Here is a 26,119-nt window from a genome sequence, read left to right as displayed (position 1 = left end):
GATCATGAAAATCACACACACACACACACACACACACACACACACACACACACACACACGTTTGTTTTTGTGAAAAGTGGGGACATCCCATAGGCGTAATGGTTTTTATACTGTAGAAACTGTATATTCTATTGCCCTTCACCAACCCTACCCCTAACCCTAACCCTCACAGGAAACTTTGTGCATTTTTACTTTCTCAAAAAAACTAATTCTGTATGATTTATAAGCGTTTTGAAAAATGGGGACATGGGTTATGTCCTCATAAGTCACCCTCTCCTTGTAATACCTGTGTCATACCCATGTCATTATACAGAGTTGTGTCCTGATATGTCACAAAAACATGCCCATATATACACACCGTATAGTGCCCAGCATTAATGAGTATATCCCAACATCTTGACAGATTTATCAGAAAAACACCCATCTTTCTTTGAAATTAGTACTTTCTGTGTGGAACCCTTTTCAATGAAATATTTGTTAAATTAAATTTGATTTGTCAGTCCCAAAGGCAAGAGTTAATTGAATACCCTTCACACCTCCAGAGAGAATACACAAGTTTTTTTTTAAATTGCTCCTTCTGCTAAACTTCTTGCGATGCACAGACCATTGTTTGCAAATGACGTTTCAGGTCTCTTTTATACACAAAATGTTTTGGACACTGCGGACAGGAATAAGGTTTCTCTCCAGTGTGAACTCTTATGTGAATCTTTAGGTTTCCTCTAAATGAGAAACTCCTTCCACACTGAGGGCAGACAAAAGGTTTCTCTCCAGTGTGAATTCTTACGTGAACCTCGAGGTTCGCGTTGTTTTTGCAATCCTTTCCACAATGAAGACACATGAAACGCTTCTCTCCGAAGTGAGTTGTTACATGATTCTTAAGGTGACTGCTGTCTGTGAAACTCCGTCCACACTGATGACATTTAAAACCGTTCTTTCTGAAGTGAATCCTCCTGTGTTTATTGAGGTCGTCTTCATATCGAAAACTCTTTCTACACTGATCACATTTAAATGGCTTCTCTCCAGAGTGACTTCTCATGTGAGTCTTAAGAGTTCCTTTTCGTATGAAGCTCTTTCCACAGTGATTACAGGTGAAAGATTCCCCTCCGGTGTGAATCCGCATGTGGACATTCAGGTTTCCTCTTTGAGTGAAACTTATTCCACACTGTTGGCAAGTGAAAGGCTTCTCTCCATTGTGAATTCTCATGTGAACATTAAGGTTTCCTCTTTGAGTGAAGCCTGTTCCACACTGCTGGCAGATTAAATGGCGTCTAGTTTTTGCTTTAAATGGTGTCTTTTTTGTCTTTGAGCAACTAAAATATTTCCCCCCAATTATGAAATCCTGATCTTTGTCAGTCTGAATTGTCACTTCAATTTCCTTTGGTTCTTGACTCTCCTCTTTCAGCTTCATCAGGTCTAAAGCACAAAAAAGTAAGTCAATTCTAGATTCAGGGCAGAAAGCAATAGACATCTAAACCAACAACAAAAAAAAAGCATTAAAGCATCCAAAACCAACAGCATCAAAACCACCATCAAGTATACTAAATCTGGGGTTCCCAAACTTCTCCATTCCAGAACCAACCTAGACAAGTATAAACTACCTAAAGACCGTACGCGAGACAGTTCAGGAGTACTGTAAGATTAATCTGAATCAAATCATTAGACAGATATGAAGCATTTAATAAAAGTTAATTTATTTTATAGTACAGCTATATTATTTTCATACAAATATTTGCATTTTAATACCTTCATTTACAGGTGTTGAAGAGAATCTAAAATGTATCCAATATAAACTTGAAACACTCTCTCAAATTTCGATATGAATTGTAATTCACATGGCAAGTGTTGTTAAACTGGAAACGCTCTCGCGCTCATTCAATGTGTGATGCTGTTTAACAAAAATACAGTTTTTTCCTTATGTGTTGGTAACTCTTACGACAATGTCTCTGGAAGACAATAGTGCTGATTTGAACAGATATCAATAAACATGGAACCGCTTTCCATGACATTTGAATTCTTGTGTATAATGCAGAATACAGCACAGGGATTGCAGTGAATGAATTATTAATAATGCACACCAAATTATCTGCTGCAGAATCGTGTGTTGGAGATTCGTATTATATAAATAAAGAGGCAAATCAGGTTTTTTTTGACCAAACAATGCACTCTATGTCACTTCATAAAACTGAGGTTAAACCACTTGAGTCGACTCAGTGCAACTTGTAAGATCCACGTGAAGAACACAACAACCAACATGTCAGAATTTTTTTTTAATAAAAAACAGACTGGCGCCATGATTTTTTATTAAAGAGTTTGGTGATTTTACATCCGAGTTAGTTCTGGCTGCAGATAAAGTTTTAATATTTGGTGATTTTAACATCCATGTTGATAATGAAAAATATGCATTGGGATCAGCATTTATAGACATTCTCAACTCTATTGGTGTTACACAACACGTTTCAGGATGAGCATATTCGCAGCCTAAAGAGAGCAGCCCGAAAAATGGAGCACATCTGAAGGAAAACAAAACTAGAGGTATTTCGTATTGCTTGGTGGGAAAGTAACCTATCCTACAGAAAAGCATTAAAAACTGCTAGATCCGATTACTTTTCTTCTCTTTTAGAAGAAAACAAACATAACCCCAGGTATTTATTCAATACAGTGGCTAAATTAACAAAGATAAAGCCTCAACAAGTGTTAACATTTGCCAAAATCACAGCAGTAATGACACAAACTACTTTACTTCTAAAATTGATACAATTAGATAGTAAAATTTTAACCATCAGCTACAGTATCGCATCAGACAGTGCACTATAGACCCCGAGGAACAGTTCCACTCATTCTCTACTATAGGAGAGGAAGAATTGTAATCTTGTTAAATCATCTAAACCAACAACATGTATGTTAGACCCTATACCAGCTAAGCTCCTAAAAGAGGTGCTTCCAGAAGTCATAGATCCTCTTCTGATTATTAATTCCTCGTTGTCATTAGGATATGTCCCCAAAACCTTCAAACTGGCTGTTATTAAGCCTCTCCTCAAAAAACCACAACTTGACCCCAAAGAACTAGTTAATTATAGACCGATCTCAAATCTCCCTTTTCTGTCCAAGATACTACAAAAGGTAGTATCCTCACAATTATATTCCTTCTTAGAAAAAAATGGTATATGTGAGGATTTCCAGTCAGGATTTAGACCTGCTCTCCTTAGAGTTACAAATGATCTGCTCTTATCATCTGATCGTGGGTGTATCTCTCTTTTAGTTTTATTGGATCTTAGTGCTGAGTTTGACACAATTGACCACAACATTATTTTGCATAGACTTTAACACTTTGTTGGCAACACTTTTGTTGAAGTGCATTAGCATGGTTTGAATCGTACTTATATGACCGCCATCAATTCGTAGCAGTGAATTGAGATGTATCATATCGATCACAAGTGCAGTATGGAGTACCTCAAGGCTCAGTACTAGGGCTGCTACTCTTCACGCTTTATATGTTTCCCTTGGGAGATATCATCAGGAAACATGGTGTTAGCTTTCACTGTTATGCTGATAATACTCAGCTCTATATTTCTTTGCAGCCCGGTGAAACACAACAATTTGAAAAACTAATGGAATGCATAGTCGATATAAAAAACTGGATGAGTAATTTCTTACTGCTAAATTCTTAAAAAAACTGAGGCGTTAATTATAGGACCTAAAAACTCTGCATGTTATAACCTAGAACACTGTCTAAGACTTGATGGCTGCTCTGTCAATCCTTTATCATCAGTTAGTAACCTAGGTGTGCTATTTGATTGCAATCTTTCCTTAGAAAGCCACGTTTCTAGCATTTGTAAAACTGCATTTTTCCATCTCAAAAATATATCTAAATTATGCCCTATGCTCTCAATGTCAAATGCAGAAATGATAATCCATGCATTAATGACCTCAAGGTTAGATTATTGTAATGCTTTATTGGGTGGTTAGTAAACAAACTACAGCTAGTCCAAAATGCAGCAGCAAGAGTTCTTACTAGAACCAGAAAGTATGACCACATTAGCCCGGTCCTGTCAACACTGCACTGGCTCCCTATTAAACATTGTATAGATTGTAAAATCTTGCTTATTACTTATAAAGCCCTGAATGGTTTAGCACCTCAGTATTTGAATGAGCTCTTGTTACATTATAATCCTCCACGTCCACTACATTCTCAAAATTCAGGCAATTTGATAATACCTAGAATATCAAAATCAACAGCGGGCGGCAGATCCTTTTCCTATTTGGCGCCTAAACTCTGGAATAACCTACCTAACCTACCTGTTTGGGAGGCAGACACACTCTTGCAGTTTAAATCTAGATCAAAGACCCATCTCTTTAACTTCGCTTACACATAACATACTAATATTCTTTTAATATCCAAATCCATTAAAGGATTTTTAGGCTGCAGTAATTAGGTAAACCAGAACAGGGAACACTTCCCATAACACCCGATGTACTTGCTACATCATTAGAAGAATGGCATCTACACTAATATTAGTCTGTTTCTCTCTTATTCCGAGGTCACCGTAGCCACCAGATCCAGTCTGTATCCAGATCAGAGGGTCACTGCATTCACCCGGATCCAGTACGTATCCAGACCAGATGGTGGATCAGCACCTAGAAAGGATTTCTACAGCCCTGAAGACAGCAGAAACCAGGACAACTAGAGCCCCAAATACAGATCCCCTGTAAAAACCTTGTCTCAGATGACCACCGGGACAAAACCATAGGAAACAGATGATTCTTCTGCACAATCTGACTTTGCTGCAGACTGGAATTGAACTACTGGTTTCGTCTGGTCAGAGGAGAACTGGCCCCCCAACTGAGCCTGGTTTCTCCCAAGGTTTTTTTCTCCATTCTGTCACCGATGGAGTTTTGGTTCCTTGCCACTGTCGCCTCTGGCTTGCTTAGTTGAGGTCACGTAATCTACACCGATATCATTGACTTGATCGCAAATAAATGCACAGACACTATTTAACTGAACAGAGATGACGTCACTGAATTCAATGATGAACAGCCTTTAACTGTCATATTTCATTATTGACACACCGTTTTCCTAATGAATGTTGTTCAGTTGCTTTTAGCAATGTATTTTGTTTCAAACGCTATATAAATAAAGATGACTTGACATGACAAACTAAACCGCTTTAGTTAGGATACTCATATGCAATTCTTCATTTCTGTAGAGCTGGACATTTTAGGATAAGCATAAGGATAAAAATAATGAGTTCAGCTTTGAGAATAAAAATCAACCTGTTTGTGTCTCAGTATCTTCATGTTTGACTCTAAATGTTTCTTCAATCTTCACGTCTTCACTCTCCTCTTTAATAAATGCCACCTTTATTTGCTCCTCAGTATCTTCATGTTTGACTACGAATTCTTCAATCTTCAACTCTTTAACCTCCTCTTTAATAAACTCCATCTTTACAATAGTGTCACATGGATTTCAGTTGCTTCACCAAGAGTTTTCCTTTGTCCTGTTTAAGATAAAAAAAAATTAGAAAAAAAAATGAGTACATTTCTGTGTAATGACTTCTAGATTATTTAATTTAATAAATGACACTTATTACATACCACTTATCTATATAAATGACTGGAATGTTTATTCTCACAGAGGCACTATATACAATGTACACATTCTACATTAAGTAAACGTAAATACGCATAAAATATGCTAAGATGAAACAGAATGTACATGAACTGGATACATAAATGTCATTGATGTGCATCGGATGGTATCCAGTGGTAACGGGTTATTGTATTAAATGCATTGTATATGTATAGTCCAGTGTTGAACTGTTAAAGTTAAAGTGCAATGTGTGGCATACCATATTGTGGAAGTATGCTGTAGGGCAGGGTTATTCAAATCTTGCCCTGGAGGGCCAGTGCACTGCAGAGTTTAGCCCCAACCCTGATCAAACACACCTGAACCTGTTAATCAATGTCTTTGGGATCATTAGAAAATAACAGGTAGGTGGGTTTGATCAGGGTTTTTTATTTATACTCTTTATTTGGCATTTTGTCTTAATTACAACACAACATACAAGGACAAAGAACAAGGGGCACTATATATTATGTAACAGCGAAGTAAAATATTCAAATAAAGTATTAAAATTGTTCCGCTTCTTTATATGCAAGCCATTTTGACCAGCGCTTATTATATATATGTCCTTTGATACGTAGAAAGTATGTCATCTTCTCCATTGAGTTTATCTCCTCCGCTATTTCTTTCCATTGTTCAGTCCGAGGTGGGTCAATCTTTAACCAAGACCGAGTGATAGCTTTTGGACCACCTCAACAGGTAGTAGACCTAACAAGAAAATCTTAGGGTCTTTAGGGATGATATTACCTATTATCCTTCCAGTAATTAAAAGGATACTGTCCCAGAATTGTTCTAACTTTGGGCACATCCAAAATAAATGGGAGTGATTTGCGTTCCGATGTCCACACTGTCGCCAGCATTGCTGTAGTTCATTCCTTTGTTTATTAATAATGTGAGGTGTAATGAAAAATCTAACCAAACACATCCACCCAAATTCCCTCCATCTTTTAGAACTAGTAGATGTCTGTTGTGTCACACACATCAAAAGCCAATCACCCTCTGACACTTCCACACACAGATCCTTTTCCCATTTCGACTTAATATACAAGGTATTATTTCCATTTTGTTTCTGCAGTGCTTTATACAATTTAGAGACAGTTTTACTTGGCAAGTGCTCATAAGCTCATAAATAAGATACCTTTTCTTATTTAACTGTTATAGAAATGTGTCACTTGAAAATATTTGAAAAGATCTCTGTTCTCTAGTTTGTACCGACTCTTGAGTTGTTTGAATTTTTTGAATGTGTTGCTGTCTAAAAACTGACACATGGCCAAGAGGCCTCGATCTTTCCAACTCAAGAATGAAGAGTCTATTTCACCTAGTCGAAAACTCGGGTTGCAGGAGGGCCAGAGCAAAAGTTTAATTTCATTAGTCAATTTGCACTCATTTAAAATTTCTTTCCAAATTAATAGTGTATCTTCAACTATATGATTCCCATCTTTATTTGTGATAACTTTACCTCCTAAACGGGTTTGAGGTTGGCTCTGTCCCTGGGATAGTTCAATCAGTCTCCATCGAGCCTCGGTTTTTTGGGAACACCAATAAACCATGTCTCATTTGAGATGCGTAAAAATAATCCTTCAGATTTGGAAGGGCTAAACCACCATTATCTTTATCAATCTGAAGTGTCCTAAATTTTATCCTTGGTCTAGCCCCTGACCAGATAAATTGTGATATTTAACGCCGGTCCCAAGCGTGGAAATGCGAGTCAGCAATCCTGATGGGCAATGACATGAAAAGATACAGAAATCTGGGAAGCAGATTCATTTTCACTATTTCCATTCTAGCATTGAAGTCTAATATCTGCATTGCCCAGCACTTCATATCTTTCTGTATAGAATCAATAAGTTTCTCAAAATTCAAACTGAACAAATCATCTAGATCTTGGGAGATAAATACACCTAGATACTTTAACTTTTTAGCTTCCCATTTAAGTTTTATAATTGCGTTGTGTGCATTTATTGGGGAAGTCCAATTATATGCTAAGTATTTCCAATAATAATGCCCCTAAGCTCTTCATTTTTCCTAATAGTCTGTGCCAAGGGCTGTATGTATAACGCAAAGAGCGCTGGACTGAGGCAACAGCCTTGTCGAGTACCTCTAAACAGTTGAAAGCTATCAGTTAGGTGTCCATTAATTTTAATCGTGGCCCTCGGACTATCATACAGTGTCTGAATACACCTACTAAATTGATTGTTAAAGATAAGACGCTCGAGTACCTTGTATAAAAAGGGACAGCTGACCTGGTCGAAGACTTTCTCTGCATCGAGGCTGACTAAAGCTAAACATAGTTGTTGTTTCTTGGCTTGGTCTATGACATGCAATGTTCGTCTTATGTTGTCATGAGTTTGACCAAATTCAATGAATCCTGTTTGATCCTCATGAATCAAGTCTATAAGATAATTCTCCATTCTTTTAGAGATAATAGAGGTAAAGAGTTTGTAATCAACATTCAATATTGAGATCGGGTGATATGACTCACAATATTCCATATTTTTTCCCTCCTTAGGGAGGACAGATATTACAGCCTCTCTCCATGATGGCCGTATCTCTGCTCAGAGTTCAATTAAAAGACTCCAGCAGAACGGGTGCAAGCTCCTCCTTGAAAATCTTATACCACTCATTTGGTAACCCATCACTACCTGGGCATTTATTAGTTTTCAGCTTTCCAATAGCTGCGTCCAATTCTTTTCGACTGATTGGGGCAGTTAAAGCTTCATTTTGTATTAATCCTAGGGAAGGCAGGTCTAATTTTGCCAAATACTGCGTAATAACACTTTCATTCACTGGTTTTGAGGAAGTGTATAGTGTTTGATAATAGTTTTCAAAGATTTTATGAATTTGATTAATATGATAAGTTAAACTATCAGTTAAAGGGTCTCTAATTTTGGTAACCAAGTGCTTAAATTGTTTCTTTCGAAGGAGCATTGCTTTCGAAGGAGCATTGCTAGAATTCTTGTGGCTTTTGCACCAGATTCGTAAAAAATCTTACATCTCCTCATGTATCATATTATTTATATTATTTTTAATAACTGTTATTTGTCCAGTGAATTCTTGACCATTAGTACTTTCTTGTTGTTTTAGTTCTAAACTCCTAAGCATCTTTTCCAACTCATATTTTAATCGTTTTATCTTCTTCAAATAGGCAGTTCTTGAGATAAGTCTGCCTCTCATTACTGCTTTAACTGTATCCCAAACCAGAGCAGGATGTACTTGACCATTGTTATAATCCTTTACACAATCTGCTGTCTTATGACCCTATTTTATAATATTGTTTTAATTCATACAGCAATGATTAAACAGGGTTTTCACTGTTATATTAATAGTAAAGATAATGCGAAGATCACTTTAAACTAGGGGTGTAACGATTCATTCGTTTTCTCGATGCATCGATTATAAACCCTGTCGATTCATATGTGGTGTAACCCAAATTTTTACTTCTGTCATGCGTACATTTGCTACGTGCTTAAAAGTACAGGACAGCCTGTTCTGAAGGCCTTAGCTGAACTTGAAGACCTCAGCTGAACTTTAGACTTTAAAAGACTTCTGTACTAATATGGAAATAAGAAAAACTAAAGATGTAGATTTCCACGAAACGTTTATACTTATAAACCGCATGATTCAGAGACGTTCATATTTCATCACACGTCTGTTATTTGGAGTTATTTTGATCCCTGTGGGTTCTTAATAAGGGAGAACAAGATGGTTAACCTTCTGAGGTAGGACAGTTGGACTTTGAACAACAATCTGTTGACCTTCAGAAATATGGAAGTGAAACTAGGCTGCAAAGGCTCATGTGGTATTTTTGGAGACATATGGCCAATATTTTGATATCTATTTGAGATGTGGCTGCAGAGACGTGGCAGCAGAGACGTGGCTTCAGTTTGATCACAAGGTTTATGGATTCGCAGAACTATAAGAGGAGGCAATTCACCCCTCCTTCCTCAGCTCAAGACTGAGTTCAGCCTAGACCCTTCTAGCTGGACTTAGCCTTTTCTCACCTTCTTCTTTATCTTTGATTCCGGGCTCACTTGAATACTTCGAACTTCTCTCAGGTTTTATTCATCTCAGATATGATTATTAGTATATTACTTGTTATTATATGAATATTATTATAACTTTTGACTTTTGATATACAGGTATTGTTGTATACTTTGTATTATTATTTTTAACATCTTGATTACTTTTGAATATTATAATGCATTTTGTATTACTCTTAATTTGGCAACATCCATCATATATTGATTGCTTTTAAAACTATATGGATTTTGGGATTTGTATTTTCTATATTTGAAGCTGATTTTAATACTCACTAATCTGTTTGCAAGTTATGAGTTGTACTCTCATTTCCTATATTCTTTGAATAAATTTGCATACTAAAATACCACCCCACCGTCTGACATGGATTGAAAGTAAATTTTTTGCATCAATATGCATCGATCTTGAAACATGATTTTCGTATCGTGAATCGCCGATCTTGGACAGTAATCGATTCAGAATGCTAAGAATCGAATGAATCGCGATTTCTATAGCGATTCAATGCTTTCAAAATGTATACACATTAAATTACTACACGCACAAATTAATGGAGACCTTGAAGAGTGTTCGTGAATCGTGCCTCTTATCTGTCCTTCACGCACTCCACTGTTTACCGCCTGAGACTGTCACAGGATTGTGCTCGCGCTCTGTTCGTCTCTGACGCAGCGGACGTGTGATCTATAGGACTCGTGGCCAGTAATGCTAACATGAAGTAGTTTTACTTTTCTGTAGTTTGTCAATGGCTCTCTGCATCTTACCGACGGAGTTACCAGAGCCTTCGACAGCTGTATTTATTGCATGGACGGAGCAGGAATGTAAGTGTCTAAATCATACGCACAGTTCCATTGAATGATAAATGTTTTTAAACAATGCGGATGAACCGAATATACAAAGGAGCCTTTTAAAATTAACCACAGCATTAACAACGACCTTGAAATAAGAGCGCGAGATTTATCTGATAATCAGATGCATCAAAGTAGCGTTTGTTTCATTAGCAAACAGACATCTGGCGCGTTTTCTCTCAGAATCATTCGCTGATGGAGAGGAAAAGTTAAATAGAGATGAAGACGTTTTCACACTGTAAGAGAAGCGATCTCGGTCTCATAGATGTGCCAGGCTATATCTGCAGCTAAACTGAATAAAAGCAGAATGAACTGATGAAACAAAAACAAAAAAAACACAATTTATGAACGATGCAGTGCTAATTGACATATATTACAGTACAGAAACTATAAAGTATATTTTCTACCTTATTCTGTGCAGAAAATTTAAATAATTGCTAATTAAATGTAGCCTGGTATATAAAACAATAATTTCAAACAATCATTGCCATTAGGAAAAAAATATCGATTACAAATTATTGATTATTGTCCAGCAGTGATTTATTACAGCTAATTAAAAGTAATTAAAGATGATAATTCCTTTAAAAAAAAAAAAAAATAATAATAATAATAATAATTATTATTATTTTTATTATATAGGCTACATACATAAAATGATTGTATTTGACATTTCTGTCACTTCTGAAATTATGGCTACGCCCCTGGTGTGACAAAATCTTATCTTATACATAATACTCTTTAAGCTCTTTCCTAAAAACTTTTTACGTATGCCATGTCGCATCATTAAACTAGCATTTAACAATGGAAAAAAAAAGTTTTGTTTTTTTTGTTTTGTTTTTTCTAACCCATGGTTCTCTAACCATAAATGCTACTGTAATTTGCCCCCTGACTAAGCATTTAAAGAATTTAGTGTAAGCATTTAAATAATCCCGTGAATGCACTTAAAGAATGCAGAATCGAATCGTTATAATCGAATCGAATTTAATTGTGAATCGAATTGAATCGTTCTAAATTTGCAAAAATCGTTCTTGAATCGAAAACCTATTAATCGTAACCGAATCGAATCGCTGCCTTGCCAAAGATTCACAGCCCTACTTTAAACATTAGTTTTAGAAATAATTAGCTCAGCAAAATATAAACAATTAATGCAAACTCATGCTAGTAAAAAAAAAAGCCTTGGAATATGAGATGATCTGTAGCTTTTTAATGGATCCCAAGATCACCAAGAATATGAAGTGGAGGTTGGTCAACAAAAGACAAAAGGACATGATATATACACGCTTCAAAAAAGTTTTTTTCCAAGCATTTACTCTGCTTTGATTAGCAAGCGCCCTCGACTGAGTCAATTCACTGAATCATATTGTGAAGCAACTGGTTCAAGAATCATCTACAAATATTCAAATAAATTTCTATATCACTAATAATAGTACATTTTTAAATTCCTATTGACAACAATCTGATTCACCATACATGGAGCGGAATGAGATGAACCTTTGCTATCATTCATGTGTGGATGCTTTTTACTTTTACGTTTCTTAATGTTAGATAAAGCATAAAAACGTTATATTAAATAATAATACATTTACTTGCACTACTTGTAAAAACTACACAATAGTCTGTTGCGCTCACACCAAACGCGAATAGAGCGTCAAATTCGCATCTACCGCACCGCTTGAACATTTTGAATGCATTCGCGCGTCTAGAGTGAAGTGAAATTGACGCGCATCTGAGACCAAATCCACTTCTTGTGGGAGGGGCAAGTGCTAGGCGGTTGTCTGTTTGCAAGATGGCTGATGTTGATCGAGCATTCGGGGCTTTTCCACTTTTTCCTGTATAAACACCATAATAAACACATGATAAACACATTTTATTAGTGAAAATTAGCTGTAGCCAGGGCCGGCGCGTGCCTATAGGCGAACTAGGCAGCCGCCTAGGGCGGCAAGAGAGTGGCGAGAGAATTATTAATTAATTTGTTTGTTTCACATTAGGTTTTTAACCGCACTTATATCAGCAGAATTTTTTTAGGAAAAGAGAGAGAGGCGAGAGAATTATTAATTAATTTGTTTGTTTCACATTAGGTTACAATTACCGCACTTACTTCAGCAGAATTTTTTTAGTATATAAAAAAAAAAACTTCGCATTTCGAATAAAAAATTCCGCCCAGCATCGCCCTATTAGTAGGTCTATATGCATGCAAAATACTATGTATATTCAGAATGTCAAAACGAATAAAATTATCCGGTCATGAGTACAATACCGCCTCTGTGGAAGAGCGCTTTTCACTGCTAAGAGACCATGGGTGCGTATTTGGACTTTTATGACATCGCATTTCTCAAAGAAAAGGAGAATACAATAGTTCTTCGTGATTGCACTCGAAAAGGCCCTGACTCATGGAGACTCGCGGGATGTTGATGGCATGAATTGTTTGAAGAGCTGACTGCTTTGGGCAGACGCCTGGATGCTGGATCTAAACCACTGGATGCGCTTAAATTCATCTGTGAAAAAGGGATGGAATCAATTTTTCCAAATGTTTTTGTAGCATTGAGAGTGCTTCTCACTCTCCCCGTCACTGTGAGCTCTGGAGAACGCGGTTTCTCAAAGCTTAAACTGATAAAAATGATCTCAGAAGTAAGTTTAAACTCGAGGACGTAATCAAAGCGTTTGCCGCTGCAAAAGCCCGACGCGCACGCTTCTGAAATGTAGATGTGTGAATGTGTGTATATCAGTCAAGAAAAAAATCGAAAACTCCAGTTTTGTGAGCTAAAAAGTTGTGTGAATGTTTTATTCTGTACACTATAAGCCTATAAACAGAAATGATATGCAGCTGTTACATTGTGTACCATTTTCACCTTTTTGCAGAATGAAAAAAAACTCTGAAAACATGCTTGCACGTTTTTATTTTAGTGTATTTTAAAAGATAAAAAAAGTGTTTACATGCATCTTAAGGATCCCTAATTGTGAATGTGAGGTGGGGGCGGCACGAGCGTGCTCTGCCAAGAGCGGCATTTGAGCTTGCGCCGGCCCTGGCTGTAGGCTATATTAGTGGGAAAAAAAGTTGTACAAAAAACGACGCGAAGGCACCGGGTAGATAAACGTGTATGGGACTGTGTATTTACAACACACTCTTCCAAGCGAGGTCATTTTTTTCCTTGAAATATGAACTTTTGTCATATAGATCCAGTTGACTGCTCACTGACAGCATCAGTCGTTCCTCCTAGCAGAATCCTTTTTTTCTTCTTCTTTAGCATACATTACATCCAAAGTCAACAGACCTAATGGAAAAATAAAGATACCAAAAAAGAAACAAAAATACAACAAATCAAGTATTAATCATGGTACATGAAAGATCTCATCATATCTCCTCAAAAAATATTTTTTTATATTTATTAATTAGCCTTAGTGATTTAATTAAATTTTCTACTTCACATAAGCATTCTATAAAATTAGTTTTTTTTCTTAAGAATTCTTTGTTTGTGAAAATAGTACTTTGCTACAAGGATAAGGTGGTGGAGTATGCATTTATGTTAACAAATCATGGTGTAAAGACTCTGTCATTGTTGATACCTACTGCTCTGCTGATTTGGAGTTCCTGATTATCAAGTGCAGGCCATTCTATCTACCACGTGAGTTTACTTGCATTCTTGCTGCTGCAGTTTATGTACCTCCGGACGCTAATGCTAACGTGGCTATGAAAGAACTTTGTGCTGCTATTAGCAAATTACAAACCCTGCACCCGGATGGAGCCTTTATTGTTGCTGGGGACTTCAATCACTGCACTTTAAGATCTGTTCTCCCTAAATTTCATCAAAATGTCTCCTGCACTACAAGGGGACATAAAACACTGGACCACGTTTATACTAATGTGACTGATGCCTACAAAGTCACACCCCTCCCCCATCTGGGTCAGTCAGACCACCTCTCTTTGTTCCTGCTCCCCAAGTATACTCCGGTCATCAAATGTGTGAAACCTACAATAAGGACTGTTAAAATCTGGCTGGAAGGTGCTGACTCCACTCTTCAACATCAGTTCCAGCACACAGACTGGAGTGAGTTTGCTGCCCAGGCCACCACAAACTCTCAGATTAACATTGACACTTACACAAACTCTGTCCTGGAGCACATCAACAGATGTGTAAGCAGAGTGACCACACTCAAAAAAATAAAAATTTTCCCCAATCAGAAGCCCTGGATGAACAGAGAGGTTCGCCTCCTGCTCAAAGCAAGAGATGCAGCCTTCAGGTCTGGAAACCAGGAGGCTTACAGCTCAGCCAGAGCCAACCTGAGAAAGGGTATCTGCCGGGCCAAACTCACACATAAACAGAGGATTGAAGAACACTTCAATTCTTTAGACCCCCGGCATATGTGGCAAGGCATACAATCTATCACAGATTACAAACCACCTAACTCTGTGCCCCCCTCCAGCTCTGCCTCCCTCCCAGACGAGCTCAATCACTTTTATGCTCGCTTTGATAAAAATAATAAGGAGATCTCACTCAAAGCTGAGCATCAACCCAGTGAACTACCTCTAACACTCTCCACATCAGATGTTTACTCTACTCTGCGTAAGGTGAATGCACAGAAAGCAGCTGGCCCCTACAGAATACCTGGTCGTGTGCTTAAAACCTGTGCGGAGCAGCTGGCTGAGGTCTTCACAGACATTTTCAATCTGTCCCTGGCCCAAACAACTGTCCCCACTTGCTTCAAAACCTCCACCATCGTGCCTGTACCGAAGCACTCCACTGCCTCGGTCCCTAACCACTTCCGTCCTGTTGCACTCACCCCCATCATTGCCAAGTGCTTTGAGAAACTGGTCGCATCCCACTTAAAATCCTGTCTCCCTGCTACATTAGACCCATTCCAATTTGCCTATCGCAACAATAGGTCAACAGAGGACGCCATCTCAACGGCACTTCACTCTGCCCTCACCCACCTGGACAGTCAGAACACACATGTGAGATTGCTGTTCATAGATTTCAGTTCTGCATTTAATACGGTAATCCCCTCCAAGATGATCTCCAAACTCAGCCATCTTGGAATCAGCACACCCATCTGCAACTGGATTCTAGATTTTCTGACTAACAGACCTCAGTCTGTTAAGTTAGATAACCTCTCCTCCTCCATCATAACCCTGAACACTGGAGTGCCACAAGGCTGCGTACTTAGCCCTCTACTGTACTCCCTATTCACCCATGACTGTGTTCCTGTTTATGGCTCCAACACCATAATCAAATTTGCAGATGACACCACGGTGGTAGGTCTGATCAAGGATGACGATGAGTCAGCCTACAGAGATGAGGTGCAGCACCTGGCTGTGTGGTGTGCCACCAACAACCTGGAACTAAACACCCAGAAGACTAAGGAGATCATTGTGGACTTCAGGCGGACTAGGAATCATGCACACACACCCATCTACATCAACGGAGCTGTAGTGGAGCGTGTGTCGAGTTTCAAGTTCCTTGGCATCCACATCTCAGATGACCTCACCTGGTCCCTAAACACCTCCACCCTGGTCAAAAAGGCTCAGCAGCGCCTTTACTTCTTACGGAGCCTTAAAAAAGTTCACCTCAGTCCTAGGATCCTTTCTGAATTCTACCGCTGTACCATTGAGAGCATACTTACAAACTGCATCTCAGTGTGGTACAGCAATATCTCTGCATCTGACCGCAAAGCACTCCAGCGGGTGGTGAAAACTGCTCAACGGATCACCGGCACCCAGTTAAACTCCATCGAGAACATTTATCAGAAGCGCTGTCTGGGCAGGGCAAGAAACATCATCAAGGATGCCTCTCACCCTAACCATGGACTTTTCACCCTCCTTCCATCCGGCAGGCGTTACAGGAGCCTACACTCTCGAACTAGTAGGCTCAGGAAGAGCTTCTTTCCCGAGGCTGTGACACTCCTGAAAGCCACACCACCAATCTAACCTGCACCTGCTCTTTTACTGCACTGGTCACAGTACTTTACATACATGTATTGCACTACTCATATTTTGCACAGACTGCACATGGTTAAATCCATTACACTATAAACTGTCTAAAGCTGTTACTGTACAAGCACAGTAAACTATTCTACAAAAAATATCATTGCACTACTGTTATTTTGCATATAATTGTTAAACAATACTTTTGCACACTCATTCAACTGTATTTATTATTACTTTTCTCAAGTTCCTGCTATTCATAATGTATAAATAATCCTTCTTTGCTCTGTTCATAATGTACATACAATCCCTACATTACATTCATATTTATATTCTGTATATACTCTGATCAATATTGTATATAGCAACTCCACTGTACATTCTGTATATCATAAGCTTTACTTACTCTGCACTTTTATGTATATATAACAATATATTCTTGCACTTCTGGTTAGATGCTAACTGCATTTCATTAGCTCTGTACTTGTACTCTGCATAATGACAATAAAGTTGAATCTAATCTAATCTAATCTAATAAGAAATTTAATCCAAACAAATCTTTAGAATCATCTGTTATCAAAAAAAAACAACATCCTTAATGAGTAAATTAAAATTCATTTTGATTTTAGAAAAACAGTACACACTCAAATCTTTACAGAAAAGTGATGAAACATTACATGAGAAAAATAAATGGCAACTATCTTCACTCTCTTTTTTACAGAAGGTGCATATATCAGCTACATCACAACATTTAGACGAATGCCTTACAAGGGTATATATTATGCAGAATTTTAAAGTGCACTTTTTTCACTTTATTCGGTATACAGTACTTATATGGTAATAACCATGTTTTCCTCCAATTAACATGAGCTATTTTAGAACCCTCACCCAAATAAAAACCTTCCTAGCAGGCTCCTGATTGGTTAACGCGGCGCGAATTGACGCCAAAGGTCAAATTTTTCAACTCGGGCGGCAGACGCGAATTCGCGTCAAACACTTATATGCACAAAAAGCACCATTCGCGCTTAACGCGCGAAACTCTCAATTAGACTCGCGAACTAGACGCGTGAATGAGGCGAATTCGCGTCTTCGCGCCGCGCTTAATGGGCCTTAATATGAAGTGTGAAATCTGCCAAATCTAAGGCTTAGCAGGAGAAGGAGAAGGAGCAGTCGACCCTTCCGTCGCCGTCAGTCCGTGTCCATTTTTGAATGGGATTGAATGGGAGGGCAGACGACCGACGTCACGGCGACGTCACTGTTGGAACCAATCATAGGCGGCGACGTGACGATGGCGTACGTAAGAAATTTATCAAAAATAATATGTGTTATAAGTACGTATGAACTAGCTACGTTGCCTCACAAGACGCCTGATATATACGCCGTCTCAATATACGTTGCCTCACAAGACGCCTGATATATACGCCGTCTCAATATACGTTGCCTCACAAGACGCCTGATATATACGCCGTCTCAATATACGTTGCCTCACAAGGCGCCAGATATATACGCCGTCTCAATATACGCCGCCTCACAAGACGCCTGATATATATACATCGTCTCAGTATACTTCGCTTTACACGAAATGTAAAGTTTGCATTACAGTAGATGCATTTGTAACAGGTTGTTATTTAGATATTTCCCAAAACGTGGTAATAGTGCATAATAATAACTGCATAAAGTCTATTTTATGTTTGATAAATTATGTTTATCTGTTAAGTTGGTGTTGAATTGAAGTACAAGCACATTAATGTTCAGTTTGCTTGGATGCTACAAACAGTAGGGAAAAACTGAGAGGAAATGCATGATTTCTGCTTGAATTACATTTCTTTCTTGGTTTCTTGTGATCTTGACATAGAAGAGTGTAATTTTAACAGAAATAAAGTTATAATCGATATTCATTAGACATTCGATCTTTAACATTCAATTGCGTGAAGAACAAAGTCATTCTAAGCAAACATGATTAGGTTTATTAATTTATGATATTTGGGACGGTAAGGCTGTGATATTAATGTTGTCCACTAGATGGCGCCATGGGATTGATTTTAACCCAAATGTGCTTCCAGAAGTTTTAATTCCTTATGAATTGAATCAAACGCGATGATCTACTTCATTTGCATAACTATGGTGCGCTTACAGTTTAGTTTTATATAATTACAGTACATAGAAATCTTTGAATTTTATATTTATCATTACATTAACTTTTATAGACATCAATAAGACAAAAACATCAAGATATGATTAAATACAACCCCAAATCAGAAAAAGATTTTTAAAATGCAATAAAGTCAAGATCTTATAATAAAATCGTAATTCTATTGTTTATTTGATTGGCAAAAGTGCAAAGAAAAGATTTTCAATGTTTTCACTGACCAAATAATTGGTAATCTGTAAATATAAGATAACTGGGACAGAGACACGTTTAACACTGTGTCCCAGCAACTCTCTTTTAAATTACAATGTTTAATTGTTTGTAAATAACTTCGAAGATACTAATAGTTTTTTTTACAAGACTTCAGCTGCTCATCAGTCTGTGCTCATCATTGCCTGGATGTCCTTTTCATGATGGGTTAGGGTTCATGATGTTTAAAGGGACAATAAGTAACTTTTTAGGTATTTTATTATCTAAAATCAATATTTTTATTCATAAATATGCCCTCAATGGTGTGCAAATACCTATGCCAATGTTAAAACTAATCCTTGTAAATGAAGAATTTATTATCTTTGTATACATGGGACGGGTAGGTCGACGGAGGCTTCCATGTAGTTCCGCCATCTTGCAAAACTATAATAGCAGAGAGGGACAAAAAGTACTAAGCCAACGCGTTTCCACAACGCGTTTTCGGTCAGAGCCAGAAACGCAGGTGCAGAGCAGTGAAAGGCGCTTGAAACTGCACCGGCAAGTTTAAAAGTCTGGATTGCATTCTTATTATGGACCATTCATTTGCCGCGCCACAGGAGAAGAAAACATCGTCGCCAAAACAGTCAAAAATAGAACGTAAAAGGAAACGTGACCGTAGATTACAGAAAACAAGAGTTAATGTCGGGGAAGCTTTTTCTAGGTGGAAAGAGCTAATGCTGGATAAAGATTTCAAAAGAGACGCTGAAGTGGCCTGTTTTCTTCTCGACAGGTAAGTCAGTGTTTGATGATGATATCTAACAATGCACATAATTCAGAAAATATAACGAATAAAGAAGACATAACTACTAATTACAATATTTCATGTTTTCCACAGTCAGTAATTCATACTGTAACATTCGTTTGTTAGTTGTCATGTTGCAGTTTGTTTGAAATAACACACCTGTTCACCTGAAGGAAAACTCGACGAAGTGCTATTAGAAGACATCCTGTCAAAGCTTTTTGGTACATATCGCCTACCGTAGATGCAACGCGCATTTGAAAAAGCGAGGCGCTGGAGAGCAAAATTAGTTTGAATGCAAAATACAATTTCACCACTAGATGGGAGTAATTCCTACTCACAGTCCCTTTAATATAGGAGACAGATCTGGACTGATCTGGCACATTCACTCTGTCTCTACGAAACCATGCTGTTGTAGCACATGAATGAGAGAAGGACAGAATGAGAGCTGGTGTTGTCTTTGTCTAATAACCATGGACTTCTCTTGAAAGATGTCATCTTGATGGCAGTAAATGTCTCTGTACAATACCGATGACATGTAATGCCTCCATGTCAGTGTACCCTCACACATGCCAGTCACCCATTCCCCTTGCTCTGATAAACCCCCATCCAATAACAAATGTTTTCTTTTGCATCTGTCACTGGTAAAATTCTGGATGGCCCATTGGTCTTTAGGACTGAGAACTCATCTGTTTTTCCCAGTGAACTCATCTGAGCACATCACACATTTCCATTGTCTCTGACTATCTGAGAGAATCCATGGCATCACTGCACAGAATTGATGTATAGCTTTCTGATGAGTCAAACCTGATACCCTGACCTATTACCAATTTACTCTGATTATAGACAGTTTGAACCCTTTAAGCCCTGAGGCATCACCTCAGTGAAGATAATGTTTTTGCTTTGACATACACAAAAATAATGACTCATAACTCAAAAACTGTAGCAAGGAGAGTCAAAAGGATGCAATCAATTGACAGAAATCTTTCTATATTTTTAGGGGAAAAAATCTTTGCCCTCTGAATATTCTCACGTGGAGAAATAGATGATAAAATGTAAGAGAAATTTGCGTGGTCAAGGGATATCTCTCTTAATTGGCATCCAATATTTATCTTAAGATAAATCGAGCGCAGCGTTAGTTCAGTCAGGCCATGGAGGAAAGGCTGTGAACAGCTATCAAATCACTCCAATCACTACCTCTCTCCCAGTAGACAGGGGACATATATATATATACGTGGCACTACTGCTCGGTAAGTATGCTCAATGGCTCACAACCCTCTCTCCCTCCCCATTATAAGCATGAGCACATTACTGCGCACCTTGTGGCTGTCGTCTTCTTTGTTTCAGATCACTAAGGCTTCCTAAATCTTAGCTGGTATGGACCTCATTGCTGAGAGACACCCATCTTCATAACCAGGCTACAGGATAGACGTGCCACATCTATATGATTATCACCATTTGCTTTAAAGACTTTATTAAAAGTCTTAATTGTTATGCATTTCTAAATTCATGGTTCCAGGGGGTTAATGTTAAAGCTCTTGTATGTTCAATTATTCTGGGAGAAAGAACCCCCATAAGGAACCATACCGCCAAAGATAAATTGTGTTCAATATACTCAAGTAAACTTGCCAAAGTGGTTCCTGTCTGAAATAATTTTTGGTGATGTTCTACATGATTCATTCATATATGTGAATAACATTTTATGGTGATATCATGAAGTAATCAAAAGTTACAGCATTTGGGACCAAGGTAGCCGTTCTCTTAGTCCTTGACAGTTTTGTAAATTGTTGTTTTGAATTTCAAGTTTAGTCAAAGTCCTAAATAATTACACTTGTTTTATTTTACTATGAGACCTTTCAAATTACATACGACAACGACTAACTGAGCTGTATGCTTTAATTATATATAGTTATATAAATTATATAAAATATAAAATACAGAAACATTTTACATTTAATATTCTGCTTGCCAAGTGTTCAAAGGATATTTCCAACTGATTTCTTTAGTTCATGGGTTTAGGTATTATTATTCACATGAAAGACGAAATGGGTTGTTTTGATTTTAGACTTATTTCAATCGTGAGAATCTGCTTTAAATAATGATAGGACATTTTCCACAATCAGAGCATGAGTTATGAAATGACCAGCATAAAAATCCACAAGAAAGTTACACAATGTGCACAGTTGGAGTTTATAATTAGATGATGAATATCTTTAGATCTATGACAGATTATGGTAAACTCTTTTTAATCATGAGAATTTCCTGAAAATAATGACATCAAATTATGTGCATGTTTCGAGAAGTTACGAATAAAAACTTGTAGCATTGGGCTATTTTTTCTTTGCTGCGCCATATGTGTCCCTGTGACCCTGTCTGATTTAATGTGTTGTGCTTTATGAGGAATATCTATCTATCAATCTGATCATGGTAAATTTTGGATTATTAATCAGAAGAATTTTCTGAAAAGAATGTGCCATTTTTCAAGATCTATGCATGTTTGGCAAGAGTGCAACCTCTGATTTTTTAAATATATATATTATTTAATTAATTAATTAATTTATATTTGCTCAGCTACATGTCATAATTAATTTTTATGTATTATAGCTTTATGAGAGATATCTTAGGATCTAAATGATTGATTTTCTGCAAATAATGACGTGCCTTTTTCTATGATATATGATGTTTCATGAGGTTACGAACGAAATCGCCATTACAGATACCTATGTTTTTTTTTTTGCCAAGCTCCTGTGTAGTTTAATGCGCGTTATAACTTCATGAGGAATATCTTTAGATAATGACGGATTATGGTGATTTTGGGCCCTTTTTAATCAGGAGAATCTAAATAATGGTGTTTATTTTTGTTTTATGTTTTATGAGCAAAAAAAAAAAAAAAAGCCCTAAAATAATATTACTTACATTCATTAGAGCGGAGATGTTTGAAGCTTTTAAATAAATTTTGGTTATTTTATTCAGGGGTTACTTACTAATTTGATTATTTTTCATGCAGGAGGTGTTCTTTCACTTTAATTTTTTTTATTTTTTATTATTATTATTATTTTTGCAGCCATCAAAATTAAAATGGGTTTATATTTACAAAATATATTTATTCTTTTAAATGATTTTATTTGTACTTTTGTTAATTAAATAACAGTTAAAGATTAAAGATTGTATTGTAAAACATTTACGAAAGTCATCAAAACAGTTGGATCATAATATGAAAGTATACTTTGATTTTTATTCTTAGTATTTTTTTTTTTCATTTATAGATTTCTCACAATCCAAAATTATCATTCAGAGAATTGTGATGGCTTTAAGACCTCTTCCCACAATATTAAATAAAGCAGTGTCATTTTTTTATGAATACATATATGATATGTTTTATAAATATTAGTCATGATAGTTTTTTGTAATATTCAGTGAAATGAGCCATTGTATACTTATCGGAAGCTGGAAAAAATATTGGATTTTAGGAAAGTCTTAGAATAACTTTTATGTCCCACAGAAGAAATAAAATCCTGCAGGTTTGGAACGACATGAAAATGAGTAAATTATTTCTCAGTGATTACTTTATTATGAAGTTCTTGATTTTGGTGAACTATCCTTTTAAGTAAAAAACAAATACATCCCTTAAGTAAAATCAAATACATTACTATATGCATGAAAGTATCCTTCAGATATTACTTATTATAACTGGATTATAGAATAACATGTTCACTTTAATTTTTTTACTTGGTAAAATTACACCACTGATGATGATGTATTATTTAGAGGGTTAGTGTAATGCAGATTTTTTTTTTTTTTTTTTTTTTTTGGCAAAAGTCAGTTGAGGAGACCTCAGTTGAGGCGAAGTACCCTTCTCACACGTAAAAGTACACGACTGTCGACTTCGGCAGGTAATCCTGTCACATTCCACCCGCCATACCTTAACGCCTCATTCGCGCCGCGAGACCTCCAGACACGCGTAAACGCGCCTTTGCATTGACTTAACATTGAAATCATTCGCGTTTGGTGTGAACACAGCATAGCTTACATCGATTTAAGTACTTAAAATGCATAAACACGAACCTTTCTTCAGCCGAACCACAACAAACGCATAAGCGCAGAGGCGCGGCGCAGCCTTATGACGTCGCACCACCAGACCAAAATAAGAGTCCTTCTTCTTCTTCGGTATCATAGCGGGTAGCACCAAATTAGGTGCATTATCGCCACCTACTGTATTGGAATGTGAACCAGTTTACCCTTTCATAATGTGAGGGGAAATTATATAAATAAATAAAAAACATAAAAATAATATAAACCCACTTTTTTTTTTCTATATTCTCTTAATCAGCTCAGTTCTCTTAAGATAAAAATTAAACTCTCTAATCCATAAGTAAATATCGTTTTAAGATTAAGGTTATCCCCTCCCATCTTTCAAAGTTCATTTTTCATTGTCGTTCATTTACATTTAGATTACATTTACATTTATTCATTTAGCAGACGCTTTTATCCAAAGCGACTTACAGATGAAGACAGTGGAAGCAATCAAAAACAACAAAAAGAGCAATGATATATGTGCTATAACAAGTCTCAGTTAGGTTAACACAGTAGACGTTGCATGGGATTTTAAATAATATAATAAATAAAAAGAAAACAGATAGAATAAAAAAAAAGAATAGAACAAGCTAGTTAGAGGTCTTTACACATACACACATATATGTAATTGCATAATAAATGAAAAGAAAAATAGAATAAGAAAAATTAGAAAGGTAGTTTGATTTTTTAAGAATATAATTAGAATATTGAGTGATAAAGTTAGAGGGTCAAATAAAGATGGAAGAGATGAGAGTTATTTTGTTGTGTGAACTTCTCCTGTATTGTTTATGCCTAAGTATATGGAAATCACAAGCTCTATCACAGCCCTCTCCCACCAAGGGGGCTAGGAGCTCATTCACATTTAACACCCAAAAAGAGGAATATACAGTGTGGTATTAATAATATGTGGTGTTTTTTGAGCTGAAACATCAGACACATTCTGTGTACACTTAAGGCTCAGGCTTGGTGCTTGGTGCGCACATGGAGAGAGAGCCGCATCTCACGGACAGCAACGCTGAACGAGCTCTCCTTTGCTAAGTTCTCCTTTAAAGGGATAGTTCACCCAAAAATCTAAATTATGTAATTAATGACTCACCCTCATGTCATTCCAAAACCGTAAGACCTCCGTTCATCTTCGGAACACAGTTTAAGTTATTTTAGAATTAATCCAAGAGCTCTCGGTCCCTCCATTGAAACTGTGTGTACGGTATACTGTCCATGTCCAGAAAGGTAAGAAAACATCTTCAAAGTAGTCCATGTGACATCAGAGGGTCAGTTAGAATTTTTTGAAGCATCGAAAATACATTTTGGTCCAAAAATAGCAAAAACGACAATGTTATTCAGCATTGTCTTCTCTTCCGTGTCTGTTGTGAGTGAGTTCCAAACACTGCAGTTTAGTGATATCCGTTTCGAGAACAAATAACTAGATGTAACTGGATCTTCTTGAACCAGTTCACCAAATCAAATGACCGCGGTTCGGAACCAAATAAAATAATATGAACGCAGTCCAACAGGGGGAGGGGGGATTAATCAAACTCATGTTCAAACCAAGCAAGCGGACCAAGTGTGAAAGCACCCTTAGATGTGAATAACAGATATATTAAGAATCCAGTATTTCTATTCTCCAAGATTAATGGCTGCACAGTATGTGTCTAATCAACCGCAATAATAAGATACTTGCTCTGTGTGTGTGTGTGTGTTAGCACCTATGAATCAATCTTTTATTACAGACTCAAGGTCCAAATTAAAAAAAACAAAAACACAAAAACCAAGACAATAGGACAACATGTAGTACTAGCCCTTATATTTGATAGACCCACAATAATCTCATTTTTCGAATCATTTAGCCGGCAGATAAATCTATACATAAGGTTTCGTAACAGTGCTTTAAAAGTGGTTACTCTAGCACTCATAAACATTTCACTTGCACTATGCCATCTAGGTCTCTGAAGACCAAAAATTTGTTATTTTAATATTATTTATATTTATTTGTGAAGTTTTAATGCATGATGAAGTTTACTGCATGAGTTAAAGTCTGCATGAACATGTAGTACTATATGACAGACACAGGGAGAGGAGCTAATTTTGACCATACCGGAATGTCTACATGAAGGAACATGTGTCCATGTAATATGTTCCACTGATGCATAGGGTGGCTTTTTCTTTCCACCAATGTATGTATGTATAAATATACCAACTGATGTTAGCATGAAGTATACATTCTATTTTAAACAAACCAACATGTTTCTGTACCTTGTAAGGAACTTGGTCAGTGGTATATAAGCTATGGTCACTGTTAAAGCCTTAGAGAAACTGAGAAATGGGGAAATGAACATACAGCTGGCAAAGACAACAAGTTTCTCTCCTATGCCTGATACATATGTCAATAAAGATTTTTGACAAGGGAACTGGTATTCGGCCCTGTGATTGAATTATAAGGGGACAAGACTGATTTTAGATCAACAGTCTCTTTAGTAAAATTCTCATT

The 26,119-nt window shown here is 37.0% G+C and overlaps 1 protein-coding gene across 1 annotated transcript; it reads right to left on the bottom strand.

Annotated features, from left to right (window-relative positions):
• Positions 1-255: 255 nt before the first annotated feature.
• Positions 256-23,947, bottom strand: LOC113048418 (gastrula zinc finger protein XlCGF8.2DB-like). Its single transcript, XM_026210215.1, has 3 exons — positions 23,623-23,947; positions 5,272-5,495; positions 256-1,413 (listed from the first exon to the last, which is right to left on the bottom strand). The coding sequence occupies exons 2-3, from the start codon at positions 5,438-5,440 to the stop codon at positions 581-583; spliced, it is 1,002 nt and encodes a 333-aa protein (XP_026066000.1). The 5' UTR covers positions 5,441-5,495; positions 23,623-23,947; the 3' UTR covers positions 256-580.
• Positions 23,948-26,119: the final 2,172 nt, after the last annotated feature.

This window comes from Carassius auratus, chromosome 29 (genome assembly GCF_003368295.1).
Source record: "Carassius auratus strain Wakin chromosome 29, ASM336829v1, whole genome shotgun sequence".
NCBI classification, from domain to species: Eukaryota; Metazoa; Chordata; class Actinopteri; order Cypriniformes; family Cyprinidae; genus Carassius; species Carassius auratus.
The sequence above is the reverse complement of the archived record's forward strand: the minus strand, read 5'-3'. Positions and strand labels throughout refer to the sequence as shown.

Coding starts and splice junctions, on each gene's coding strand:
- LOC113048418 (XM_026210215.1), bottom strand. CDS start 5,440: ATGGAGTTTATTAAAGAGGAGGTTAAAGAGTTGAAGATTGAAGAATTC. Junction 1,414..5,271: donor AGATACTGAGACACAAACAG/GTTGATTTTTAT, acceptor TTTGTGCTTTAG/ACCTGATGAAGCTGAAAGAG.